The sequence below is a fragment of the Periophthalmus magnuspinnatus genome, chromosome 14, assembly GCF_009829125.3.
Source record: "Periophthalmus magnuspinnatus isolate fPerMag1 chromosome 14, fPerMag1.2.pri, whole genome shotgun sequence".
Lineage (NCBI taxonomy): Eukaryota > Metazoa > Chordata > Actinopteri > Gobiiformes > Gobiidae > Periophthalmus > Periophthalmus magnuspinnatus.
The window spans coordinates 26,755,127-26,779,175 of record NC_047139.1 but is presented as its reverse complement, the minus strand read 5'-3'; the positions used below and the strand labels follow the sequence as shown (position 1 = coordinate 26,779,175).

The window sequence follows — 24,049 nt, the reverse complement described above, 5'->3', positions numbered from 1 at the left end:
GGAAATGTTTAACAATTGTGTAAGTGCCGCATATTTTCAAGCTTACTGGGTTATCATGCTCGAAAACCCATATGGAACTTGTGATTTCTGTTCACCGCAATCACCACAATCACGCCCCATTCTGAACAGACTGCAGAAATGAATTTTACACCAAAAATCTTCTGAACTGCAAGACGGCTGCAGTAAATTATAAAATGGTTCACACCCTGGAGCGTTAATCATCATTAACTACTGCAAATAAGTGGCACTAATGGTTATTACGAAATTGTTATCTAATTAGTTCCTTTAACCAGTCCATTCTGCAGACGGATATTTGACTGACGGATATAGGACATAACTATGTCTATGTAATGTGAGACTAGATTCTGAGAAAACTCTGAGAATTATTACCGGTATGTTACAGAAACGGTAGTAAAAATGGAAACAGTTTGGTCTTTTGGGTGATAATTCATTATTACCAATTGTAAACCACAATACTAGTAAACAATGTAGGCTTTTATGTATGAACATGTATATGTTTGTTCTTAATTCTAGAGGCTTTTCAAAGATTTTTGTTTTATTTAATGCAGTTGTTATCTAATTTGTACTTTTAACCAGTCCATTTTAAGATGGCTCATTTTCATCGCAAGGAAGATTGGATGTACGAATTAACAGTCTTTGTACAATGTGATTCAGTGAGTATTAGATCTTAAGCATGTAATTAGTTTAGAAGCCAATGTGCAGAGGAATGAAGTGCTCTGACAGTGCTTATTTCCCTGTGCGTTCATAAACAGCTCTGTGTGCTGGTGTGTGAGACTTGTTGTTTCTGCTCTTGCTGTTGCCTACATGTCAGAGGATCGGCGACATTTGATTTTGACAGAGCTGGCTGGGCACGTACAGTTATTTCTGTCACGTCGCACGCTGCAGGGAGCCGTCCTGAGCACTGAGTGTAATGCAGTGTGGGGGGCGTATACTGGGGTCATACGTGACCCGGGGTGCTCCCTGGTGAACATGGTTCTACTACACTGATCCTGTCAGTCAGCCAGCCAGTCACTCGGGCAGGCAGGCGGCAGGAGCAGAGCGCCTGGCAGAGAGGCAGCGGACACACACAGATAGGCAGGCACCGGGAGATGGAGGCACTGAGACAAGTATTCCCCATAGTCCATCCTCAGAACTGCTCAAATGATGCAGCAGCTCTCAAGAGACTCGGACAGCTCAAGAAGGACCTGGTGCTACAGCCACTGCAGCCAGGTCACCCTGTGTCAATTATCAGAGGTTAAATGATGACCTCAAAAACAGACCTAGAGGGTTGGAAGAGGTTATCCTTAATATGCGGTTCACAAATACAAATAGTTTTAAAATAGTGAAACAGACATAAGATTACCTGTCTTAAACCATACAACATGTACATTTGAAGCCCTTAAAAGTCATAAATGAACTGGCATACTTGCCATTTGCAGCTTTCACCTTTGTGCTATGGAGCAGTAGAGGCTCTGAATTACGGGTGTGTATAAACCAGCGTCACAGGGACACACTAGGTGGGGTGTTAATCCCTGACTAATGAACTCCGCCGGTAGCTTCCGCTGTGGCCTCCCTGGACACCTCCACCTGTGTGAGTGTGTATGTGCCAGGGTTAGAGCCACTGAAGAGGACAGGCTCCCGCTCCTCCAGCCTGACAGGCATAACTCAGCCACACAATTTCACGCTTTGTGGGCAGTACACGCCGCTGCCTTCCCCATCCAACCACCCAACCACCTGACGCCACCCGCACACTCAACCCTGCTATTAAGACTGAGGGAAAAAGACCAAATCAAAAATTAATCCCTCAACATCCACCTGAAATTGAAAAAAAAAAAAAAAAATGAGTAGACTTACCATTTTGTTATTGATTTCATGAAAATGAATTTCACAGACTTTCTCTACGATGTCCTCGCTCTCAAAAGTTATGAAACCAAATCCTATGCAGAGAAGAACAGAGAGGGGAGGGGGAGGAGAGAGAAAGAGACAGTTAGCTTCAACAAAACTTCCTAAAGAAAAAGATGGATTATTATTATCACAAGCAGATTCAGAAACTATGCAAGTTCATCTTTGTAGATTGGCTTGAGCCTTGAAAAGAACAAGTGCACAAGACAGACATTGTCCTCTTTAAATCAGGAATATGATGAAATCTGCCACATTATTAAGGGCACTCCAAGACCTCTTCTACAGCGAGAAGATGGAAAAACAGCACAAAGCTTTGTAATGAGATTCACCGAGCCAGGGCCCAGCATCTGAATTTCATTAAATGCATTTTGTGTTCTTTTTATTGAAATTTCACTGTATAACAAGCCCTCGTTTTTATGTTAATGCAAGCCTCAGAATGAATGTGTCATTGACTGTGGGTTTTTTATGCCATATTTATGGGATAAAAGCTTAACCCCTCTTTTAACACAAAGACACAGACAAGATGGTTGCAGATTTTTGAACACGCTTTTTGATGGGGATGCACAAAGCAATTGAGCATCTTGTGTGGTCTAGGGTTGAAAGAAAAACTGATCTTGTATTACTTCTACGAAAGGAGAAAATGGCACAATAGGAACACATTTAGTGAATAAAAAAACCAAGTGTGGCTGCGAGAAGATGGGTTTCTTTAACAAAAAGCAACAGACGATGCACTGAAATCACTTCAGATAAAGCTTAAACACCAGTCAATATAAACAGCCCGCCATCTGACTTCCTCTTGTAGATGCGAACATGTACTATTTGGTATACAATAGAGACACTGGAGTGCTTGAATAGTTTATGTAACCACAACTTGTACTCTGTGCTACGCTGTACACTCAAACCGCTTTACAATTTGGTACATTATTGATTGTGTCATCTGTTGAACGTGGTAGTGATAAGCTGCTACTGCTCTGGGGCAGACTGGTGAAAGGGTAGCTGTCTTTCATTATCAATTCATCTAGACATAAAGTTTGTACATCACCGATAAGACTTATTGAACGTAACCACTGGTTGCCACGTTGACTGTGTTTGTATTAATTAAGTTGTATTTTAGGATACCACAAAATATTTTCAGAACAAAAATATTTTCAACCATGACTCTAAGGAACTACAATTTAAAAATGATCCCACTGACCTCATAACTGCTTAAGTGATCTTTTGGCCAATTTTCTGCCTCATTCTACTCTCCAGACCCTGCTATATCTGTAGGTGTCAGTGGCTCCTTGCTCGTTCAACCAGAAAGACTTTTACAAATCTTTTTTTTTTTTTTTTTAAATCTTACTGACATAGGTAGTTTATTTTTGTATTTCCCCAAAAACCTTGAAAAATGACTATGGCAAATATGCTATGAAGCTAACAAAGGCCTACACAAAGTAATTCAAAATGCCTTACAGAATAAGAAAAACACTAAAATCAAGATACAACAAATCAAAACATAAATAATCCCAAATAATCATCATAAAATTAACATTAAAAGGGAAGCGTGCAGAATAAAAGCCTTCCAGTCATATGCACAGCTAAACAGAACCTTTTTTGAGCCTGGATTTAAACATTGTCAAAGTAGACGCCTGTCTCACATCTTCAGGAAGACTGTTCCCTGAAGTCCTCAGAATGTGAGATGGTTCATATGGCACTAACATGTCGGAGATGTACTTTGGTGCTAGGCAGAGCTGCTTTAAAGTCTATTCTCTGAGCCACAGGAGTCAGTGCAGAGCCCTCAGCACAGGACTTATGTGCTCGTACTTCCTAGTTCTAGTCAAGACCCGAGCAGCAGTGTTCTGGATGTACTGCAGCTGTCTTAAGGCTCGTTTGGAGAGGCCAGTGAGTAGGAAAATGCATGGGTAAGTCTCTCCAAGTCTGGTTTTGACAGTATATCTTTGATTTTTGCAGTGTTTTAGATGGTAAAAAGCTGCAGATTGAATTGAATTGATTTAAAGGGGTCTTGTCCATTATTACCCCTAGATTTCTAGCTTGATTTGAAAGTTTTAAAGAGAGAGACTGGAGGTGGCTGCTGACACTTGGCTTTATCTTCTACAACATATGATGCTTTGTTAATTTAAATGTCCTGACATCAATTTTGAGAGTGCTATATAGGTATATGAATTTAAAATAACATAAACAACCAGTATAGTGTATTTTATTCATACTGGCTGATTGATTTATTATTTAGCAGCAAAAGCATTTCCTCCTCTTCCCAAGTAATGAGAAAGTGTGCATATTAAGTGTCCTTAAATGATGTGCCGTTAGCGCTGTCACTCTTCTTCAAGTAACAATGGATGCTCCTCAAAGCGGAACATTCGTTGAGGGAGGACTTAGCACCTTAATGCTTCAGCTGATTAAACATGGACAACATCTAATAAGATCTTAGGAGACAGAATATCAATTTCCCAGTGTCTGACATCTCTACGCTGAGCTTGGGGCGAGAACATGCAACGCCAGGAAAAAAAGGGAGCGCGAGATAGATAGATGTGCCCTCCGCTCACCCTACCTTCATGCCAGCGTAAGGAGCACTTTTGACAACCAACAAATCAACCGCCAGGAGTCATTTGTCACGGAGAAGTGTCGGGGTAGAAAGGGGAGTAAAGTCTGTGGGGTGGGGGGAGGTGGGAGAATGGGGGAGAGAGAAAAAGTGACAAGGAAAGAGGTTAACACACATGGCCCCTGTCGCCAGGCTCCTTCCCTGCTGCTACGGGCTGCTCTTCCATCAACTGACAGGACATTTTCCACTGCACCATTATATCCTGTGGGGTCAGGGTTGGACCATGCCACAGATACCACCTACCACCAGCAGCAGCTCTCCGCCCCATCCCATCCCTCTCTTTCTCTCTTTCTGTCTCTCTCCGAAAGGACATTTTTGCAGCAGCTGTAAACTGCTGTTGGAATGTGTCCCATAGCCATCAAAAAGCAAACTTCCCCTTGTTTTTCTCTCCTCCCTTCCTCTTCGCAATCGTCCCCCTGTGGGCTGTCTGAACTTGTGGTCCTCTTGCTTGGCTATCCCATTTTACAGACCTTACGGACAATTATAGGCCACAAAATAGCACCGACCCGAGCCATACTCTTACTGCAGGATGTCAGCACAAAACCGACTTTGTCCTCTTGTATCCTAGCATATTTTTCTCCCAGACACAAGGATTGAGTTTGACCTCTATGAGACTATTAAAGCCTGTCAGGCCTGATGGACAGGGGGAAGAGGTGTCAACACTCGGGCAGAGAAGACCCTCCCTACAGCTTAAACAATAGGCTGTAAATGGAGGCACAAGGATGTCTGATGGTGAGGTTGATAATAGGTGTTGTGTGGATGGACTTGCTCCGGCCCTCTTGGCTACACTCGCTCACACTTATTAGCCAGCACCAGGCGCGGCCCCCATCCCATCGTTCCACTAAATTGGCAGAGAGCCTACTTTCACGGCCCTTTACCAGCTTCATCATTCTGCCTCTTTATTTCACACTCATTGCAGGTTTTCTGCTTCTGTACACCGGTGTTTCTCAGCAGCCCACACAGCACCAGAGCCCTCCCCAGCTGCAAACAGAGTGTCCACAAAGGCAGCCTGGCAACTTTAGAGGTTATTTCAAGTCTCATAAAAACTCTAATGTACAAGATTTATAAGCAAGTGTTAAACACAATAAAAATGCAGTTACAGAATACAGACTTTCAACAAAATGATAATGTGCAAATCCAGATTGAAGCCTATGGAACAGTACACTGATGTTGCATACTTCTATTAACTGACCGCTTATGACAACAATTACAATTTCCAATCTTTGGTTATATCTTACTGTTCAACTAAACACAATCTTCCCTGTACTACAGCATTATGAAAAGAATAATATATAATGCATCAGTTAACACTATAGGACATGTAATTGAGTAATGTACTTTTTCAGTGTATTGTTCCTTAACAAAAGAATTCAACTTTTAGAGGAGGAGGACCACTCTTGAATAAAAGTGGAGCACACCTACTATGTCTATGGCAGGCTGCCCCAGGTTCCCTAATGACTGCAGCTAAATATACTACTGAGGCACTGAGCTTATGGATATATAAGGCAGACACAGTGCTCATTAACTACACCATTCCAGGTAATGGCCAAAGATAAATGAGGGTAAAGGGGAGGAAGAGCGCAAGAGGTGTTTTATGCAAGTTACAATGTAGATAAGGCAGCCTTCGTCCTACACCCTCTGTGCAAATAATAGTATAAGTTTCAGAAATATCCAAATGGTGATAACACACAAGCTATAGCCAAAATTATGAGCAAAAGTCCAATAATTAGTGTAATATATTCGTCAAATATAATCCCTAAAAAATGTCACAGGGAAGAAATAACGTTTTGATGTTTGATGTGCCAAAAGCTGTGCTAAGATAAAGGTGGATGGGTTTGAGTTTCAACAGATTCTAATTGCTGAATTGCCCCTGAGTTTTGATCCATCACGTTAGAATGAAAATAGATTGGTGTAGATGTGGCCTGTGGCATTTGATATTTTTCACTTAAAGTTTTTAGCCCTCACCTCAAAATCCATTCAAGAGATCTATCATTTAAAAGTGACTTTAATGACAATTTTCTTTTGCCTTAACAGCTCCAAGTGCAAACCCTGCCAACACTTAATAAGGAAGGGAATTGATCCTCCCAGTCGTAGGCTCTACTATCATACCTCCACTCCGCTCTCCCACTTCCTGCACAGAATAGCTTAGCCTGGCCTGATTAAGCCTGATCAAAAGCTCACCTGTCCAATCAAAGGAGAGACTATAGAAAGCCTACGCACCGAGCATGCCCCGGCAGCCTCCCAGGCCTGTCTTCTAATGCAGAGCAGCGCACAGAGGCCGCGCCAACACCCACAGCACACTTAGAGCTCTTTGATCACTACTTCCGTCTGCTATTACCAGAGATCCACAGCCCCGGGCGTTAATCCCATGTTTAATACAGTTAGCGGCTCCACTCTCTAACCGCACCAGGCACATTTCACATAAAAAATAGATTTAGGTTGTAAAAAAAAAAAAAAAAACACTTGCGGAGAGGCAGGGCAATAAAAAAGTATGTTATGCCGTATATGTTATTGGTTAATTTACAGAGATGAATCGTGGAGCAAGCTTAGGTCCCATGGGAAGGCAGCGATTCCCAGATCGCAAGTCAAAGCACAAGCGCATGTAAAGTCAGAAACAAATAAATGCGACTGCCTTCATGTGTGCAGGCCTTTGGGGAGCGCTGGGACAGACAGGGGAAGATGGATCTACTAAGTGTGGCTGTGGAGTGGGCCACTAGCAGCGCTGCAGTTAAAGATTCAGGGCTTAGTTTGAAGAGAGCATCATAAAACATTTGATTATGAAGAGATGCATGTCTGTGTACTCCCTGGAGCGCTGTGCTATAAGTAATATGGTGTAGTATGAAGAATCTGGTTAGATCTGGAACTGGTAGTAAATTGTGAAAACATGGGATTTACTTGCAAGTATGATATTTTGATTTTGCTCACAAATTGCTGAAAAACATGTACAATATATTTGCTGAAATAAGGTCTACAAAGAGAATGTACTTGGAAAAAAAAATGCTGCATGTCATAACGTTTATGGATTTGGAGTTTCTCAATTGTTTATGGCAAGTAAATAAGGAAACATTTTAAGACCAACGAACGTTTTAGTTCACAGATGTTCAAAACTATAGTTAAAAGTACAATCTCTAAAATGGAAGCTTTTGTTTTCCTATGTAATGACATACATATGACAAGACGCATATGAGAATGGAAGAAATTGACTGTCTCTCTGAGCAGTTGTGCTATTTCTGATTAAAATCCACAACTAAGCTTTATATTTGACACAGATTGTGTATGAAGCAATAGTGACAGCAGATATGCCAAAAAAGGAGGTAACAAGCAAAAGACGACTGAATGTTTAACCGAGCCAAATGAAGACTTCCCTGTGGACGAGGAAGACCAAGATGTGTGCTCCGCTAACCCAGAGCCTGAACAAGTGGATGTCAAAACCACAAACTTGAACATGCCCTCCATGATGGACCTGACGGATGCTATTCAGTCATTCAAGCATGACTTTCATGATGAAATTGGTGGCCTTAATGTAGCAATAAAAGAGGCTCAAGCTGACATACAACATTGTGGTGGGCACATTTCTAAGGCTGAAGCTCAAATATCCAATGTAAAAGACGAAATAAAGTGAAGGACCAAAAGTCCAAAATTCTTACCAGCAAAGTAGAGGATTTAGAGGGAAGAAGTCGATGAAATGATATCTGCATTCTGGGTATCCCCGAAAAAAAGAAAGGTACAGACACCTGTTAATTTAATGAAAAGTGGATATTTTGAAGATAACAGCCCCAGTTCTGGAGAGGGTGCATTGTATCAAAACAAACATGCAGCCGGTCACGTCTCAGAGAACAGTAATCATCAAGTGTCTACAGACATCAAGAGAGAATCATGAAACCTGCAAGATCACACAAAGACCAGACATTCAAAGACAACAGGATAACATTCCTCCTGGATCTACCAACAGCAAAGACAATACGATGGGTGAGGAAGAAGCAGCGTGAAAGCGGGCTGCCCAAACATCGGATGATCTACCCAGCACGGTTGATACTAACCAACAAGGAGCACAGGCAAGTGTTCAATACTCCAGCTGATGTGGACACCTACAACAAGAGACTAATCTGCATCACTGATGGTATTATATGTTCTGGTGTATTCATAGACTTTGGACAACAGTTTATTTTGTGTTTTAGTTATCGACTGTCGTCATAACTAAATTGCGACTGTAGCCTATGGGAGAATAGTTCCTCAATGTAGCGTGGACCTATTCCAAGAAAATATTGGAAGTAATGTAGGGGTTAGGAGGTGCTTTTTGTGTTCTTTCTAACATGGTGCTTTTAATCTTTAGTTTACTTAATTTTACTCCTTTCAATAATTTGATTTACTTCTTGCTAAATTATGACTGATGTCCTACTTGACTGTTTCTCTTGGGATTGGAGACGCCTATGTAAATTGATACACATAAAACATAAAGTAAAAGCTATGAATAGGATTAAGCAATTGAAAACTAAAATTGGGATGGTAAGTGTGAAACATACAGTGAGACAAATAAGTATTTGAACACCCTGTGATTTTGTTCTCCCACTTAGAAATCATGGAGGGGTCTGAAATTTTCATCTTAGGTGCATGTCCACTGTGAGAGACATAATCTAAAAAAAATCTGGAAGTCACATTGTATGATTTTTTAAATAATTTATTTGTATGTTACTGCTGCAAATAAGTATTTGAACACCTGTCTATCAGCTAGAATTCTGACCCTCAAAGACCTGTTAGTCCACCTTTAAAAAGTCCACCTCCACTCCACTTATTATCCTAAATTAGAAGCACCTGTTTGAGGTTGTTAGCTGCATAAAGACACCTGTCCACCCCATACAATCAGTAAGACTCCAACTACTAACATGGCCAAGACCAAAGAACTGTCAAAATGCACAAGAGACAAAATTGTAGACCTCCACAAGGCTGGAAAGGGCTACGGGGCAACTGCCAAGCAGTTTGGTGAAAAAAGATCCACTGTTGGAGCAATTATTAGAAAATGGAAGAAGCTAAACATGACTGTCAATCTCCCTCGGACTGGGGCTCCATGCGAGATCTCACCTCGCGGGGTCCTAAGAAAGGTGAGGAATCAACCCAGAACTACACAGGAGGAGCTGGTCAATGACCTGAAAAGGGCTGGGACCACCGCTTCCAAGATTACTGTTGGTAATACACTAAGACATCATGGTTTAAAATCATGCATGGCACGGAAGGTTCTCCTGCTTAAACCAGCACATGTCCAGGCGCCTCTTAAGTTTGCCAGTGACCATTTGGATGATCCAGAGTCATGGGAGAAAGTCATGTGGTCAGAAGAGACCAAAATATAACTTTTTGGTCTTAATTCCACTTGCCGTGTTTGGAGGAAGAAGAATGATGAATACCATCCAAAGAACACCATCCCTACTGTGAAGCATGGGGGTGGAAACATCATGCTTTAGGGGTCTTTTTCTGCACATGGGACAGGACGACTGCACTGTATTCACCCTATAGCGTCGGATGCTATTGTCGCCGATAGAGGGTGGTTGCGGACTTTCCAGTAGCGTAACTCCGCAACCAGTCGTGCTCTCATGTAAATTCAAATCGCCTCTCAAAGCGGAGGCATGGGGCTATTTAAATACTTTACCGTCATTACGGTAATCTGCCTCTGTTGTCCCTTGAAGGTGACGAATGAGAGAGCAGGTGCTGCAGGGATTTTCCCAGTCATTTATTCAATGCGTAATAGAAAAAATACAGATGGATATGTAAAATAGAGGTAGTTGTGTGAAAAAATGCAGTAAATTCTGATACTTCCTTTAACATGATTTTTATGGCTAAAAACAGAATAAAAGTCTAGGTGAGCTATACTGGTCCATAGTGTGCTCAGTCGTTAAAGGGTTAAGGAGAGGATGACATGGGCCATGTATTGCGAGATTTTGGGGAACAACCTCCTTCCCTCAGTTAGAGCATTGAAGATGGGTTGTGGCTGGGTCTTCCAACATGACAATGACCCGAAGCACACAGCCAGGATAACCAAGGAGTGGCTCCGTAAGAAGCATATCAAGGTTCTGGAATGGCCCAGCCAGTCTCCAGACCTAAACCCAATAGAAAATCTTTGGAGGGAGCTCAAACTCCGTGTTTCTCAGCGACAACCCAGAAACCTGACTGATCTAGAGAAGATCTGCGTGGAGGAGTGGGCCAAAATCCCTCCTACAGTGTGTGCAAACCTGGTCAAAAACTACAGGAAACGTTTGACCTCTATCATTGCAAACAAAGGCTACTGTATCAAATATTAACATTGATTTTCTCAGGTGTTCAAATACTTATTTGCAGCAGTAACATACAAATAAATTATTTAAAAAATCACACAATGTGATTTCCAGATTTTTTTTTACATTATGTCTCTCACAGTGGACATGCACCTAAGGTGAAAATTTCAGACCCCTACATGATTTCTAAGTGGGAGAACTTGCAAAATCACAGGGTGTTCAAATACTTATTTGCCTCACTGTACATGGCCAAGACAAGTTTTATTTATCTCCTTATTCCTCTAATTCCAGGGGGGTAATTATAATGCTACACAAGTCTATTCCTTTTCCTGTTGAGAAAGTAATACGTGATCAAAATGGTAGTTTTTTGATTATACAAATAAATATCCTTTCCTTAATCTTAATCTATCCTTAGAGATAATATTCATGCTGGTCAGGTACCCACGGAGTACGTACCAGAATAGATGACTTATTGGTATCAACAGAGCTTATTCCTTGTTCCAGAAATTTCAAATAAAATGAAAGCAAAAAAACGCCTTGAATTCCTAGGTAAACTGATGGATAAATATTTTAAATACAATACAATAATAATCTCAAACATCAGCAGTGGTGAGATGGTAGGTGGCCTTCAAGGCATATTTATGAGGGAATATTATAGGTACACAAGTAGGAAGACTAAAGAAAGAAAATACAAGAGGAAACAGATACAGGCCTTCTCTCGCTTGATGCAGACAGGCCTTTGATAGAATTGAGTGGGCCCATCTTTCCTATATCATTCCTACACTGAATCAAATTACTACACTGTTGTCCTGTAGTTGAGGTTATGACTAATGGAGTAATTTCCGAGCCCTACAGCATTTGGAGAGGTTGTACCCAGGGTTCACCATTATCGCTACTTTTGTTCCTTTTGGCTATTGAACCCTTAGCAACAGCCATAAGGTTTATTGAGCAAATACAAAGGATTAGGACTGGTCGTAAGGAACATAGAATTGCTCTATTTTTTCAATTCAATTTGATTTATATAGCAAATTTAAAATACAATTATTATTTTGCTGATGACGTAGTCTTATTCCTAAACAACTACAAACCACTGTAATAGAGATCATGGATTTGATCTTCCAGTTTGGTTTTTCTGGTTATGAAGTAAACACAACAAAAAACTGTCTGACTTGAAATCAGACTAAACCTTTCCTGTTTTAGGTGAATTAGGATTACCAAAATTATTTATATTTGCTAAATGCCAGAATAATGCAAGCACATTTTTAGACATTTTTTCATGACTTTCTTCAAAGTCAGAAGTTTACATACAGTAAGATTACTATGTATTTAAACAATTTGGGGAAAACCTAGATGATGATGTCATGTCGTTGGAAGCTTCTGATAGGTTTACTGACATTTGAGTTAATAAGAGACACATCTGTGGATGTATTTGAAAGCACACCTGAAACACACTGCTTCTTTCATGGGAAAGTCAAAAGTCAGCCAAGATATCAGGAAGAGAATTGTGGACTTGCACAAGTCTGGTTCATCCTTGGGTGCCATTTCCAGATGCCTGAAGGTGCCACGTTCATCTGTTCAAACAATTACATGCAAGTATAAACACAATGGGAATGTCCAGCATCACACCGCTCAGGAAGAAGACGACTTCTGTGTCCCAAAGACGAACGTGTTTTTAACCTAAATGTGCAGATCAACCCAAGAACAAAGGCAAAAGACTTTAAGATGCTGCTGAAGCTGGTAAGTGTGTCATTATCCACAGTGAAACGAGGACTGTACTGACATGGGCTGAAAGGCCACTCTGCCTGGAGGAAGACATTACATAAAAAAAAGTCAGATTACAGTTTGCAAATGCACACAGGGACAAAGACCTTAATTTTTGGAGACATGTCCTGTGGTCTGGTAAAACTAAAATTTAACTCTTTGGCCATAATGGGCATCGTAACATTTGGAGGAAAAAGGGGGACGCTTGCAAGCCTAAGAACACCAGCCCATAAAAATAAGAAAAATAAGAAAAAGGAAAAGTAGTTAATACTAAGAAGTAAAGTGAAAGGAAGCTGGATGAAATTTTTGTTCAAAGTTTGATTCAGAAGAAAGGGGTGGGATTAAATAAGTATACACTTCTTCCCACATCCCTTTTGAGAATGTTCAATGGTTTTGTGGATGATATTTTATTTTATCTTATGGACTGTAATGGACATGTACTACATGATTTATGAACATACTCAAAATAAAATTAATTTCAATTTCAATTCATGCTGCAACCCCCATCCAAATATGGGGGTTTAGTCTAATTTCGCATCAGACAGTGAGAAAAAAAGTGTATGGTTCTTTTTATATAGTGTATGTAAACCTCTGGTTTCAACTGTAGACCTGAGTGTTGTCTGCATAGTTGTACTAGGACACATTATGGCTGCGTATTAACTGGCCTAAAGGCAACGTGTACAGATTGAATACAAAGATTGACCCTTGGGCCACTCCACACATCAGAGCCATGTGATCTGAGACACATCCGTGTCCCAATTCAACGCCTGCACACTTCGAAGGGCCGAAGTGTGCTCCTCCATGTAGCCTCTGTGGACCGCAAAGGCCGTGCCACGGAGAATACGTCAACCGCTATCTGTGCGCTTATGTTACGTCGCCTAGCAACCGTGATGGCTGCTGACAACATCTGCTTGCATGAGCCCTTCGTTCACGGCCGATCTCCATGGAAACACAGGGCACATTTGTCGGCCGCATTTGTGGAGTGCATGAAATGGGACAGTCCTTGATGCAAGTAATGTGAGTGTAAGTGCAAGTATGCAGCCGATAAAGTGTGCAGCCATTGAATTAGGACATGGCAATAGTTTCCAATTTCAACAAAATACTTCATGTCTTCTCCCCCCTGATCAACAGTGCCAAAAGCATTGTGCTCCTGCTAAATTTATCTAGTAATATTCAGCCTGGGACTACACCACAGCACTTACTCACCCCCCACAGATTTCAAAGGTAGGGCAGGCCTGGGTTTCATACACTGAAATGTTAGAAGCCTAGTCCCTAAAATGGGTATGAACAAAGTCTGGGCAAATACCGCAAATGTGCATATAATGGTCTTATCTGAAACATAGCTTAAAAAATCTATATCTAATGAAGCTATTAGTATTCAGGGCTACAAAGTTTGTCAGTCTGATCTGGCTGGGAAGGGGGTTGGGGTAGTAATTTATGTAAAATCAAGAATCAGTTGTTCTGTAATGATGTCAATATCTAAACCTAAACAACGGGAACTTATAGCACTCAAGCATCTCAAAGAACTCTCATCTCATTGTAGTTATAGGCCCACTATGTCTCTAAATTCTTTTTAATGGGTTATGTAAATTTGGACTGGCTCTCAGGAAACTTGGACTGGCTAAAAAATATATGTGATACTTTGAACCTGGTACAACTCATAAAGTTGGAGATTAAATCCCATACTACTCTTGACTTAATATTAACCAACTCAGCAATACATTTCATCTGATATTTAATGTAATGACGTCAGCAATCACTGTGTAATCTCCTGTGTCAGAAATACCAAAATACCCAAGGTAATACCTTGTTAAAATTATAAAAAATTATAAAAGTTTGAATGAAATTCAATTTCATTCAATCTTTTTTCGATTATTAACAAACACGAACCATTAAAGACATTTAGAATCAGTGATAAAAAATAATCCCTGGTTTTCAGAAAATCTCAAGAGCAAATCCATTTAAGGAACAAACTATGGTCATACGCCACATCTTGATTGGACAGCATTCAGAAAATCAAGAAATAAATGTACACTACTGCTCCATAAATCTAAATCCACATTTTTTTCAAATCCTTCCAATTTTTGGAAAACAGTTCAATCTCTGACAGGTGCACACACAGCCTCAACTGTTCCTGAGCAAATATTTATTGGTTCAGTAGACGTTAACAATAAAAAGGCATTGTTAATCTGTTTAATCAACACTTTATTCTGGCTGGCTCTACATCTGAAATACTCTTGTACCTGTTCAGGTGAATACTGACGTGTTGATTTTAAGCATATCCCTGTTCAACAAGTTTACAAAGCTCTGTCAGAAATTGATCACAAGAAATCTGCAGGCGCAAATCAACTTGACCCACATCTCTTAAAAGTTGTTGCAGATATCATAGCGGAGCCTACATTTTTAACCTGACTCTCTTTTCAAATGTAATCCCTAAAGACTGGAAAATAGCACAAGTTCTCTCTTTATTTAAAGGAGGAGTTCCATCAAATATGAACAACTATCGACCAATTTCAAAGCTTTCAACCCTGGCAAAGATCTTGGAGTCGTGGGTTAATGCACAAATAAAACACTTCCTTACTGAAGGCAATATTCTAAGCAAATCTCAATCTAACTTCAGAAAAGGCCCTAGCTCAGTCACTGCAGCCACACTGGTAATAAATGACACCTCAGATGCTCTGGACAAAAAACAACACTCAGCGGCTTTATTTGTAGATCTTTTAAAACCCTTCGACTCTGTTGAATTAAGATCAGTTGGATTAAGTCAAAAATCGATTAAATGGTTCCAAAATGATTTCTACTGTACCCAGTGTGTGCTAGCAGAGGACCACGGATCAGAATCTCTCAACATTGTGAGAGGTGTCCTGCTGGGATTCTAGTGCCTGCATTATTCACTTGCTTTAGAAATTATTTGGGGAAACATCTGCATGCCAAAACACATCTATATTCAGATGATACAGTGGTATAAACCCAAGGCTCATCCATCGCTGAGGCAGTACAAAAACTATAGTCAGTATTCCATTCTTCAGAGTTTGCTCTGCTGAGCCTAAAACTCTTTCTAAATGTTCAAAACTAAATTTATGATATTCTCAAAAAATCATTCACAATATCTTTACATCTCATTGAAAGAATTCAATAAATATCTGGGTATATGGACTGATATCAGCTTACATTTAAAGTTCATCTTACAACCCAAATCAAAAAAACTCAAAAGATTTGTTTCTATTTTAGACACAAACATCGCTTTATATGGCAAGATGGAAACAACTTTTCTTTCTGCTGTGGACTATGGTCATACCTTGCATATTCATGCTTCCTCTTCCACTCTGCACAAACTAGACTGTGTATCATGCATCACTGAGATTCATCACAATGCTAAATCCCTCACTCATCACTGCACTCTTTACGGTTTAGTTGGCTGGACATTGCTGACAATTCACAGAAAACAGCAAAGGCTCATATTTATCCACAAAGCCATACTGGGGAAACTTTGGGGGTACCTATGTAATCTCCTTATTATCAGCTCAGGTAGTTATCGGCTCCGCTCCTCCTCCCATTTACTTTACAATGTGCCTAGGTGCCTCACTGAGCACCACCATGGTAAAAATTATTTACAGAGAGATCTTAAATTGGAATCTATGGTGTCAAAAAAATTGTAAATACTGGTGCTTGAGACGTGTATGTTTTTGTTCAAAGATGCAAATGGTTTTATAGTGTGATATGTTGTGATTTTACAGTATTCTATTGATTGCGTTGGCTGCTACCTTGGTCAGGTCTCTCTTGAAAGAGAGATTTGAACATCAATGGGACCTCCTGGTTAAATAGGTAAAATAAAGTTACAAAAAATATGATAAAGGGCTGATTTCATCATTCTATAAGTGGATTGTCTCTGGTTCCTCGGAAGAATCATCTTCCAAACTTGAATCACAGAAGGTGGACTTGAATGAAAAAATCTCTGAAGATGAGTGTAAAAACAATCATCTAACATTAGTTTAAAGCTAATTCAATATAAACGGATAATGCAAACATACAGAACTCCTGTGAAGTTGAATAAATATAAAAGCAGAATACCTGATACATGTTTTAAGTGCAGAGAAGCCCGAGGGACATTTGTTTATTACATATGGGAATGCAAAATAATCCAAGACTTCTGGCAGGAGGTGATGAACAAAATCAGCCAAATTTTAGCTGCGAGCAATTCTTTATATGCCAAGATGTTGGGATCCCATTGACTTAAGTTTATAGATTCTGCAGTTTTGCAAGCAAAACGTCTGATAGCTCTGGAAAAAATCTGATCTCGATAGTAGATGGTATGGCAATGGAGAGAATAATATATTTTCTTAAAAGCTAACTGAATTTATATGAAAATATTTGGAAACCCTTTGCAGAGTTTATAAAAAAGCGGATATTGGTCCTTTCCTTCTTTTTTTGGTTTGTTTGTTTGTTTGCTTTTTATCATTCAACAAATGTCAGTGATGTCTGTAAGATACCATGAAATAATTTCCTAAGGACAAATCAAATATAATTTCCAGTTCCAGAAGTTGTATAAGTTTTACAAATATATATATATGGTAAATTAGCGTAATTTTCCCGTACCAGCAACCCAACTTCAAATGTTACAGTCGTTTCAATACAGTGCCGTACTGAAGAAATGTGCAATTACTGAAATGCCAAATGTTGATTAAGGATGACTGAAGACACATGTCCTGGATGTACTCTAAAACAGAAATGTTCATAACTCAGACCTAATGGAATACTTTGGATGTCCTGTCTGTATTGAGTGTCAGGCCCTTGTGAGATAGAAACACGAGGCGGTGATTACATGGAGGTGCCCACATAACCAAGACTCTGCTGCCTGAAAAATGCTTCTTAAGATTGGACAATTACCTCACAAGGGAATCAGGTTAGTTCAATAGTGGCTCTGAGGCTTTTAAATGCTAGAATTTATTAGTTGAGACAACAGTTAAAAGGACATCTCACAATTGATTACAGAAAAATGTCACCAAGTGGATTTTAATATGAGTATGAAATAAAGCATGAGGCTGCAGAACAATCAGACACAAACAGTGTGATTGAAAACTGATGTAATTAGATTTCAATGTGATTGTTATTTGCTTCACGCTTGGCCTTTCTCCTCGTGTGGTGGCCCTTTGTGCTGGGATCTGTCTCTTCAAATGCATTCGTTTGATATTTGCAGGGTTTTGTTCAGACCATTACAGTTATGCATATGCAGTGATTCATGCAAAGTGAAGGCCGCAAATACGCTCCAACACAGAGCCACAAAGGTTATGGTCAGTGGTTGCACATTGTAATAAAACAGATTGTAATTTCAGTCAAAATTTCAGATTATTATCGCCATCAAAGGAAATTATTTGTGTTTTACAGTGATTATGTTTGTTTTTGTTCAGCTTGTCTGTTCACAAGCTAAATAAAAAAGTAGAAGGTGGTATTATGTCATTTGTTTCGGCTGTGGATAAAGAAAACAGGCTATTGAAAATTATGCCAACAGTGTACAGTCATTCTCTTTAAGTTTGTATAATGTGTATAAAATGACATGAAATTAAATTAATAAAATCAACAAAATATAAAACATCAGTTCTGAGTGCAAAGAACCTCCATATTTTCATACACTGTGCCCAAAGCCAGACACAAACCAAATAGACAAGTTCTTTATCTGCCCTTGTTGCCAGAGTTAGTTTCCTAAAGGATGTTTCTATATTGTAACAACAGAGAAATACATTAATCTGAGATGCCAAGAAAATGATCCCACCAAGAAAATGAACCCGTTCAGGAGAAATGTTAACAATATGTCACTTTTCTTAAACAGTACGCTAATAACACAAAGAAAAGGCACTGCACTTTAGTCACAGTTTATCTAAATGACCATGAGATGAACAATGACGGATCATTTGCTGCTTTGACTTAATGATCACCGTAACAAAACGTATCTGCTACTTTTGCATTTTCTACCAAGCAACTGGGCCCTGCATGCATGCTGAGGAAACTACTTTGTTTGTGCCTCTATGTAGGTCAGCTTTCAGAGTTGGCCATCAATTTCTACTGTCCTACTTAAAGAGACACGGCAACAGAATGCAGGCACGGGCAAGCACACCTCTACAGCATTCGGTTTGCATATAAATGAGCTTGTAGGAAGAGACTAATTTCATGTATGCCTTAATGACAGATATTCATAGCAACCCAATGTGCAGCAGTGAAGCTACACATAATTATGCCAGTGAACGAGGATAAGGTACAACACTATAACCACTTATGGTGAATACATCTGATTATTTAGTTGGTAAAATGTACAGCTTGTGGATATTAGCCCTCTAGATCTGTTACGGATGGAAAGCTCATAGATTGGATAGTTTTAAGACAATTGCAGCATTGGTCTTCTGTTGGGTTTGTTGATGATTATGTTACCTGGATTGTGACATGAACCTGTGCAACTGCTTAGACCTGTTCAATTGCTTAGACATTTCAGTTTTTTCCCTAATCCTTTTCCCTATCTATTTTCCCTATTGGCCAGCCTCCACAATTCTCTGAGTGATGGATGGACAGCCAATCATGGTGAAGTATGAATTCTCAGAGGCAGAATATTTCACATACAGCACATTTGACCGTTTTTTTTACTTACAACTTTTAAAAGGAGACAGGGACAGCAGTGCAAATTAGCCTATGACTAGAAGCCTTAAGAACATGAATATCAGCTACCTATTTGGTGGCAATTTTCAATTGTACTGTCTCTATCAAACAAACAAAAAAACAAACAAATAAATCAATAAAAGATAGGGACCTATTCCCAGATCTTCATCTAGGCTTGGTCAGGACTACCTTAGCTACAGGATTTTACCTATGGTGCATGTTTTAGGTTAATGGGGAAACCAGAGTCCTCAAACACACCCACACACGAGAAGAAACATGCAAACACACAGAAACCGAATCTGAATCGAACACGGACCCCTCTTGCTGTGAGGAATGAGTGTTAGACTCTCAGCCACAGTGCTGCCATTATCTTAAACACATACAAATGCAGCACAGTTTTGCAATTAGAAGTGGATATTACACGACAGAGGCCATAATGCAAAGTCTGTTTGGTGTACATGCGGGTCAATGGTAAAACGCTTCTCAATTGTGATACAAAGTATGTAGTTGTGAAATAAAGGCAGCTCCCTGCACCTCTTCAATGTAACTTCCAAACACTGTAGAACTCAATAAAGAGCCTCATTAGTGCCAAACAATATGCCCATAAGTGTGAATTTCACTCCTTTTTCACAAGATCACACGGCTGCTTGAGCAATAGAACCAAAGCAATTATCCACAGAGAAGTTGACTAACTAGCTCTGCACAGCCCTGCAAAAGAAACTAGGCGACTAGCATTTAGCATACGGCAGCTCAGGGGGCATTAGAGAAGGGAGAGAAGGGGAAACGTAATAGATAAATACAATGAAATTTGCTTAATGTATTTTAAAGAAGCAAATGGTGTCGCTGAGGGAATAATGGGAGAACTGCAAATGGGTTTCCTCCTGCATCTGTGAACCTGGTCAGCCTCACTCTGGTCTCAAATAGTACAGCGGAAAAATAATAAAATAAAAAAAAATACTGTTATTTGTGAGCACACTGCCAACCGTAGTATCATCACTTACATGGTGTCTGCATTAAGGGCTCATTTATTCTTTCCCAGTTATTCAGGCAGTAGAGCCAACAGACACAAGGTGTAAAAATATGCATTATTTCAGAAAAAGTGAGTTCTGTTTATGTCGTAGAAATATATGTGCTAAAAGTTGTGAAAAATCACTTCTTATACAACAATAAAATAAAGTTACTTGTATTAAAACTCATCATGCTGATTCTGTCAGACATATCAGCTCTGGAACAGCTCCAGCAGTGCTCACGAGGTGGTGTTACGGGGGTGGCAACTGTTTGTTTACCAACACATTTGACTTTTGCATCTTTAAAAAGCTGCCCCAAGTTTTATTAGCAAATGGGAAGTGATGCTGTAGGAGTCTGTATCCAGGGGAAACAATAATCCAAAGAGAATGGATCTGACAGTGAACTAGATTTAGTTTCATCTTTAATAAGCTGTATTATTATCCAGTTAAATTTTATTTGTTGAGTTACTTTGCTTTCCTGTTTGTACTTGATTTGCAAAAGTGGCGAAATTTAAAGAAATACTCACAATGAAGTATCTGTTTATATGCTATATATATTGTATGTTCAATCTTATGTGTATATGTATATGGATTATATGACACAAAGAGCCAATGAGACCATCTTATAATTGTGTGTGTATTAAAAGGTTTATGTTATGCATTTTTAAATAATGCAGGTATAGAGAAAATACATAAAGCCTTGTGCAATCATAATCTGTAATTATAAAAAAGTGCCAGCAGATGGTGCAGGGTCTGTATCAGATGACATAGTGAAATAGAAGATAGATGAGAAAAAAATTTATTATACAATTTGAAACGGATATTTGAACTCTAAAATGGCCAAAACAAGTTTAAGTAATTATGTCTAGACCAGTGGTTCCCAAACTTTTTGTAGTTACATACCCCCTGAGACTTTTGATGGGAAGCCAGGTATCCTCCACTGTAACGCACTTGAAGATAATGTCTGTTGCCTTGGAAAATAAAATATTATATCTAATAGTTGGAATATTTGTAATTATATCAAAGCATGTGCTTCACTTTTCTGGGGCAGGCCTAGGAGATCCAAATAATCCAAAATCTTACCAAATTAAGAAAAGGGGCCTAATCTTGCTTCTCCTGATGTGTAATATGCACACTATTACCATAGACTGTATATATAAATGGACATAACCTACTAGCTGCAGCGTTTCACATAACAAGTGAGCATGGCTGCACTTCCGGCTCTATTGACTTTAGCTCTATTTCACTTTTATTTGAAAAACTGTGGCCCCTCTCTCCATAACTGCTGCTGTCAGGCTCGTCATTTTGCTCTTTAAATGTTGGTATTAATCTGTGCTACATGATCCTGATGTTTTTATTTGGATATTATGTCCGTAAATCAAGATATGAAGAATAATAACAGACCAATAAAGCGCCTTCTTTCCTGAGGCCGCTCCTGCTAACATTAGCAGGTGCGCCCACTCCCTGATAGATCAGCAGTGTGGGTAGGAAGGGACATTAACAACAGCTTTGCTCTAGATTGGCTCTTTGGTTGCTATTTGGCTGGAGCCGAACGCTAAGGGTGATGTCACTTAGTCCACTTAGTCACTTAGACTCACTTTATACAGTCTATGGCTATTAGGCATGTGCATGGCAAATATAAAATTCTTGAAGACCTCTATATTGGTTTTACTCCTCGTGCTCTGTCAATCACAGCTCTCTCCTTTGTCCCAATGCACCACAAAGTTTTTGCAACATAAGATAATAATAATATCTTAACTGGATTAAATATAAAATTATTATTATCTGATCACATACATTTGTTTGGCATTATACCCCACCACAGTGCATTTAATGTCTCGCTTATGTGGCCAGAGCCCTTAAACACAAGAGCAAGGACTTCTGAGTTGATTGGGAACACTCACATGAAATGGGAAAATTAAGCTTAAACTTTTAATGCTCTTGCTTATTATGCCCATGATGTTTTCATTCTTATGAATGCTTTTTATTGATGTCATTTCATTAGATTTACTTTGTTTATTGTTGTTTATTTGATTAGGCAGTATTTTGACATTTTTGCGGCACATATTTCATTTTTAATAGCAGTGTTTAAATGTATGGAAATATACTGTAGTTAATGGTAGACGTGGATTATTAGATATAATTGGTTTCATAGTGAGGCCTAGAGTAGTGTACACTTGATCGTGTTCAGGGCCTCATTTTCATATGGTGCACCTTGTTAAAAACCCACGATTATAATGCAGGAGATGCAGATATCTTTATTGCAGGCTCACAGTCCAGAGTAAAAACAGACAAACACATAGTGCGACATGGCCACCGCCAGTGTGAAAGATCAAGACACACATGTTCATTTCTTTTTCAAAAAATCTCCTCATGTACCTCCTACGCCAATCCAGTGGTCCTCAAACTGTAGTGTGAGTACCCCTGGGGGTACCACAGTTTGGGAACCACTGGTCTAGATAAAAAAAAAAAAAAAAAAAAAAACAAAGCTTACAAATAATGGCATCCATGAGGTAAAGAAAGATATGTTTTTGATGAAGATACAAGATTATAACAGTTTATAAATTAAACATAAGCCATTTAAATGACTAATTAATTAATAAAGAGCAATTACATTCTGCTAAATTAAGGACACATACATCTCCCCTGCAGCTTCTTTCTAGTGTGGAAATCCAAAGGTGTTTTTGGTGGTGTGCTGACTGCAGACAGGTGCAGTGTTCAGGAGTGTTTGATGTTACATGAAGGTGAAAAAACCCTGCCCCCTGGTCAGACCTGACAAAAGCATGTGTCCTTTGTAAAGCGGCCCCAGCCTGGGACCTGACCCGGGCTTTGAGCAGCATTCTGAGCAGTACTGCACTCAGGTGGAACAGCTTTATCTCACCTGCACCAGGGGCACTAACTACATACTTTTACTCACATCATTTACAAAACATCAAATAAAAATGATTATCACAGCAGTGGTAGTAGCAGTCATAGTTATGGTTATAGTGTAACAGTAGGGTGACCACCTCAAATTGAAGAAAAAGAGGGACACATTGTTGAATGTGGAATGGGACATTGAGGGAAGGACTTGGGAAATTTAAGCTCATAGACCAGGGATGGGCCCGGCCATTTTATATATTATATATGTGTGTGTGTGCGCATGGGGGTGTGTGTGTGTGTATATATATATATATATATATATATATATATATATATATATATATATATATATATATAGAGAGAGAGAGAGAGAGAGAGAGAGAGAGAGAGAGAGAGAGAGAGAGAGAGAGAGAGAGAGAGAGAGAGAGAGAGAGATGGAGTGAACAAGGGCCGAGCTTGCAAATCAGGTCCAAATGAGTCAATCACTGGACCTCAGGCTCAAGAATCAGGAGAGGATTGAAAAGATCCAAAATCTCACTGATGCCCTCCAAAAGAAGGACGAAGAACTGCAACAAGAGACCGAGGCCCATCGGCAGAGAAGAATCCTCCATCTCAAGTCATTGCAGGAGATGATGGGGGTGGAAAAGGAGTTTCACAAGCTCAAAAAGGCCACAGCAAACACAAATGCGGCAGACTTGGAGTTTCAAAAAGTCACTGCTTTGCTCCAAGAGCAAGAGAAGGAGATGGTTTCCCACATCAGTGCCCACAAACTGTGAGCTGAGAAACCTGTACATCTACGCAGGACACGAGAACATGCAGCTTAAGCAGGAGCTTCGCAACACTAAAAACATGACAGCAAAAATGGAGCTGGAGGTGTACAAGGTCAAGGACAAGCTCCAGAAGAAAGACAAAGAGCTGGATAGCGTCACCAGTGTACATAATAATATCAGACAGCATTTTCACAGTGCACTGAGGGACAAAACACAGCTCACACAAGAACTGTCCTTTAC

At 39.6% G+C, this 24,049-nt stretch overlaps 1 protein-coding gene across 14 annotated transcripts in view; it reads right to left on the bottom strand.

Moving 5' to 3' along the window:
- msi2b (musashi RNA-binding protein 2b) overlaps positions 1-24,049 on the bottom strand; it is a 261,906-nt gene that overhangs the window by 70,260 nt on the left and 167,597 nt on the right. For all 14 annotated transcript variants that reach the window (XM_055226874.1, XM_055226875.1, XM_055226876.1 and 11 more), the window contains exon 8: positions 1,855-1,937. In XM_055226874.1, the coding sequence (XP_055082849.1) occupies positions 1,855-1,937 (83 nt within the window). The remainder of the gene's footprint in view (positions 1-1,854; positions 1,938-24,049) is intronic.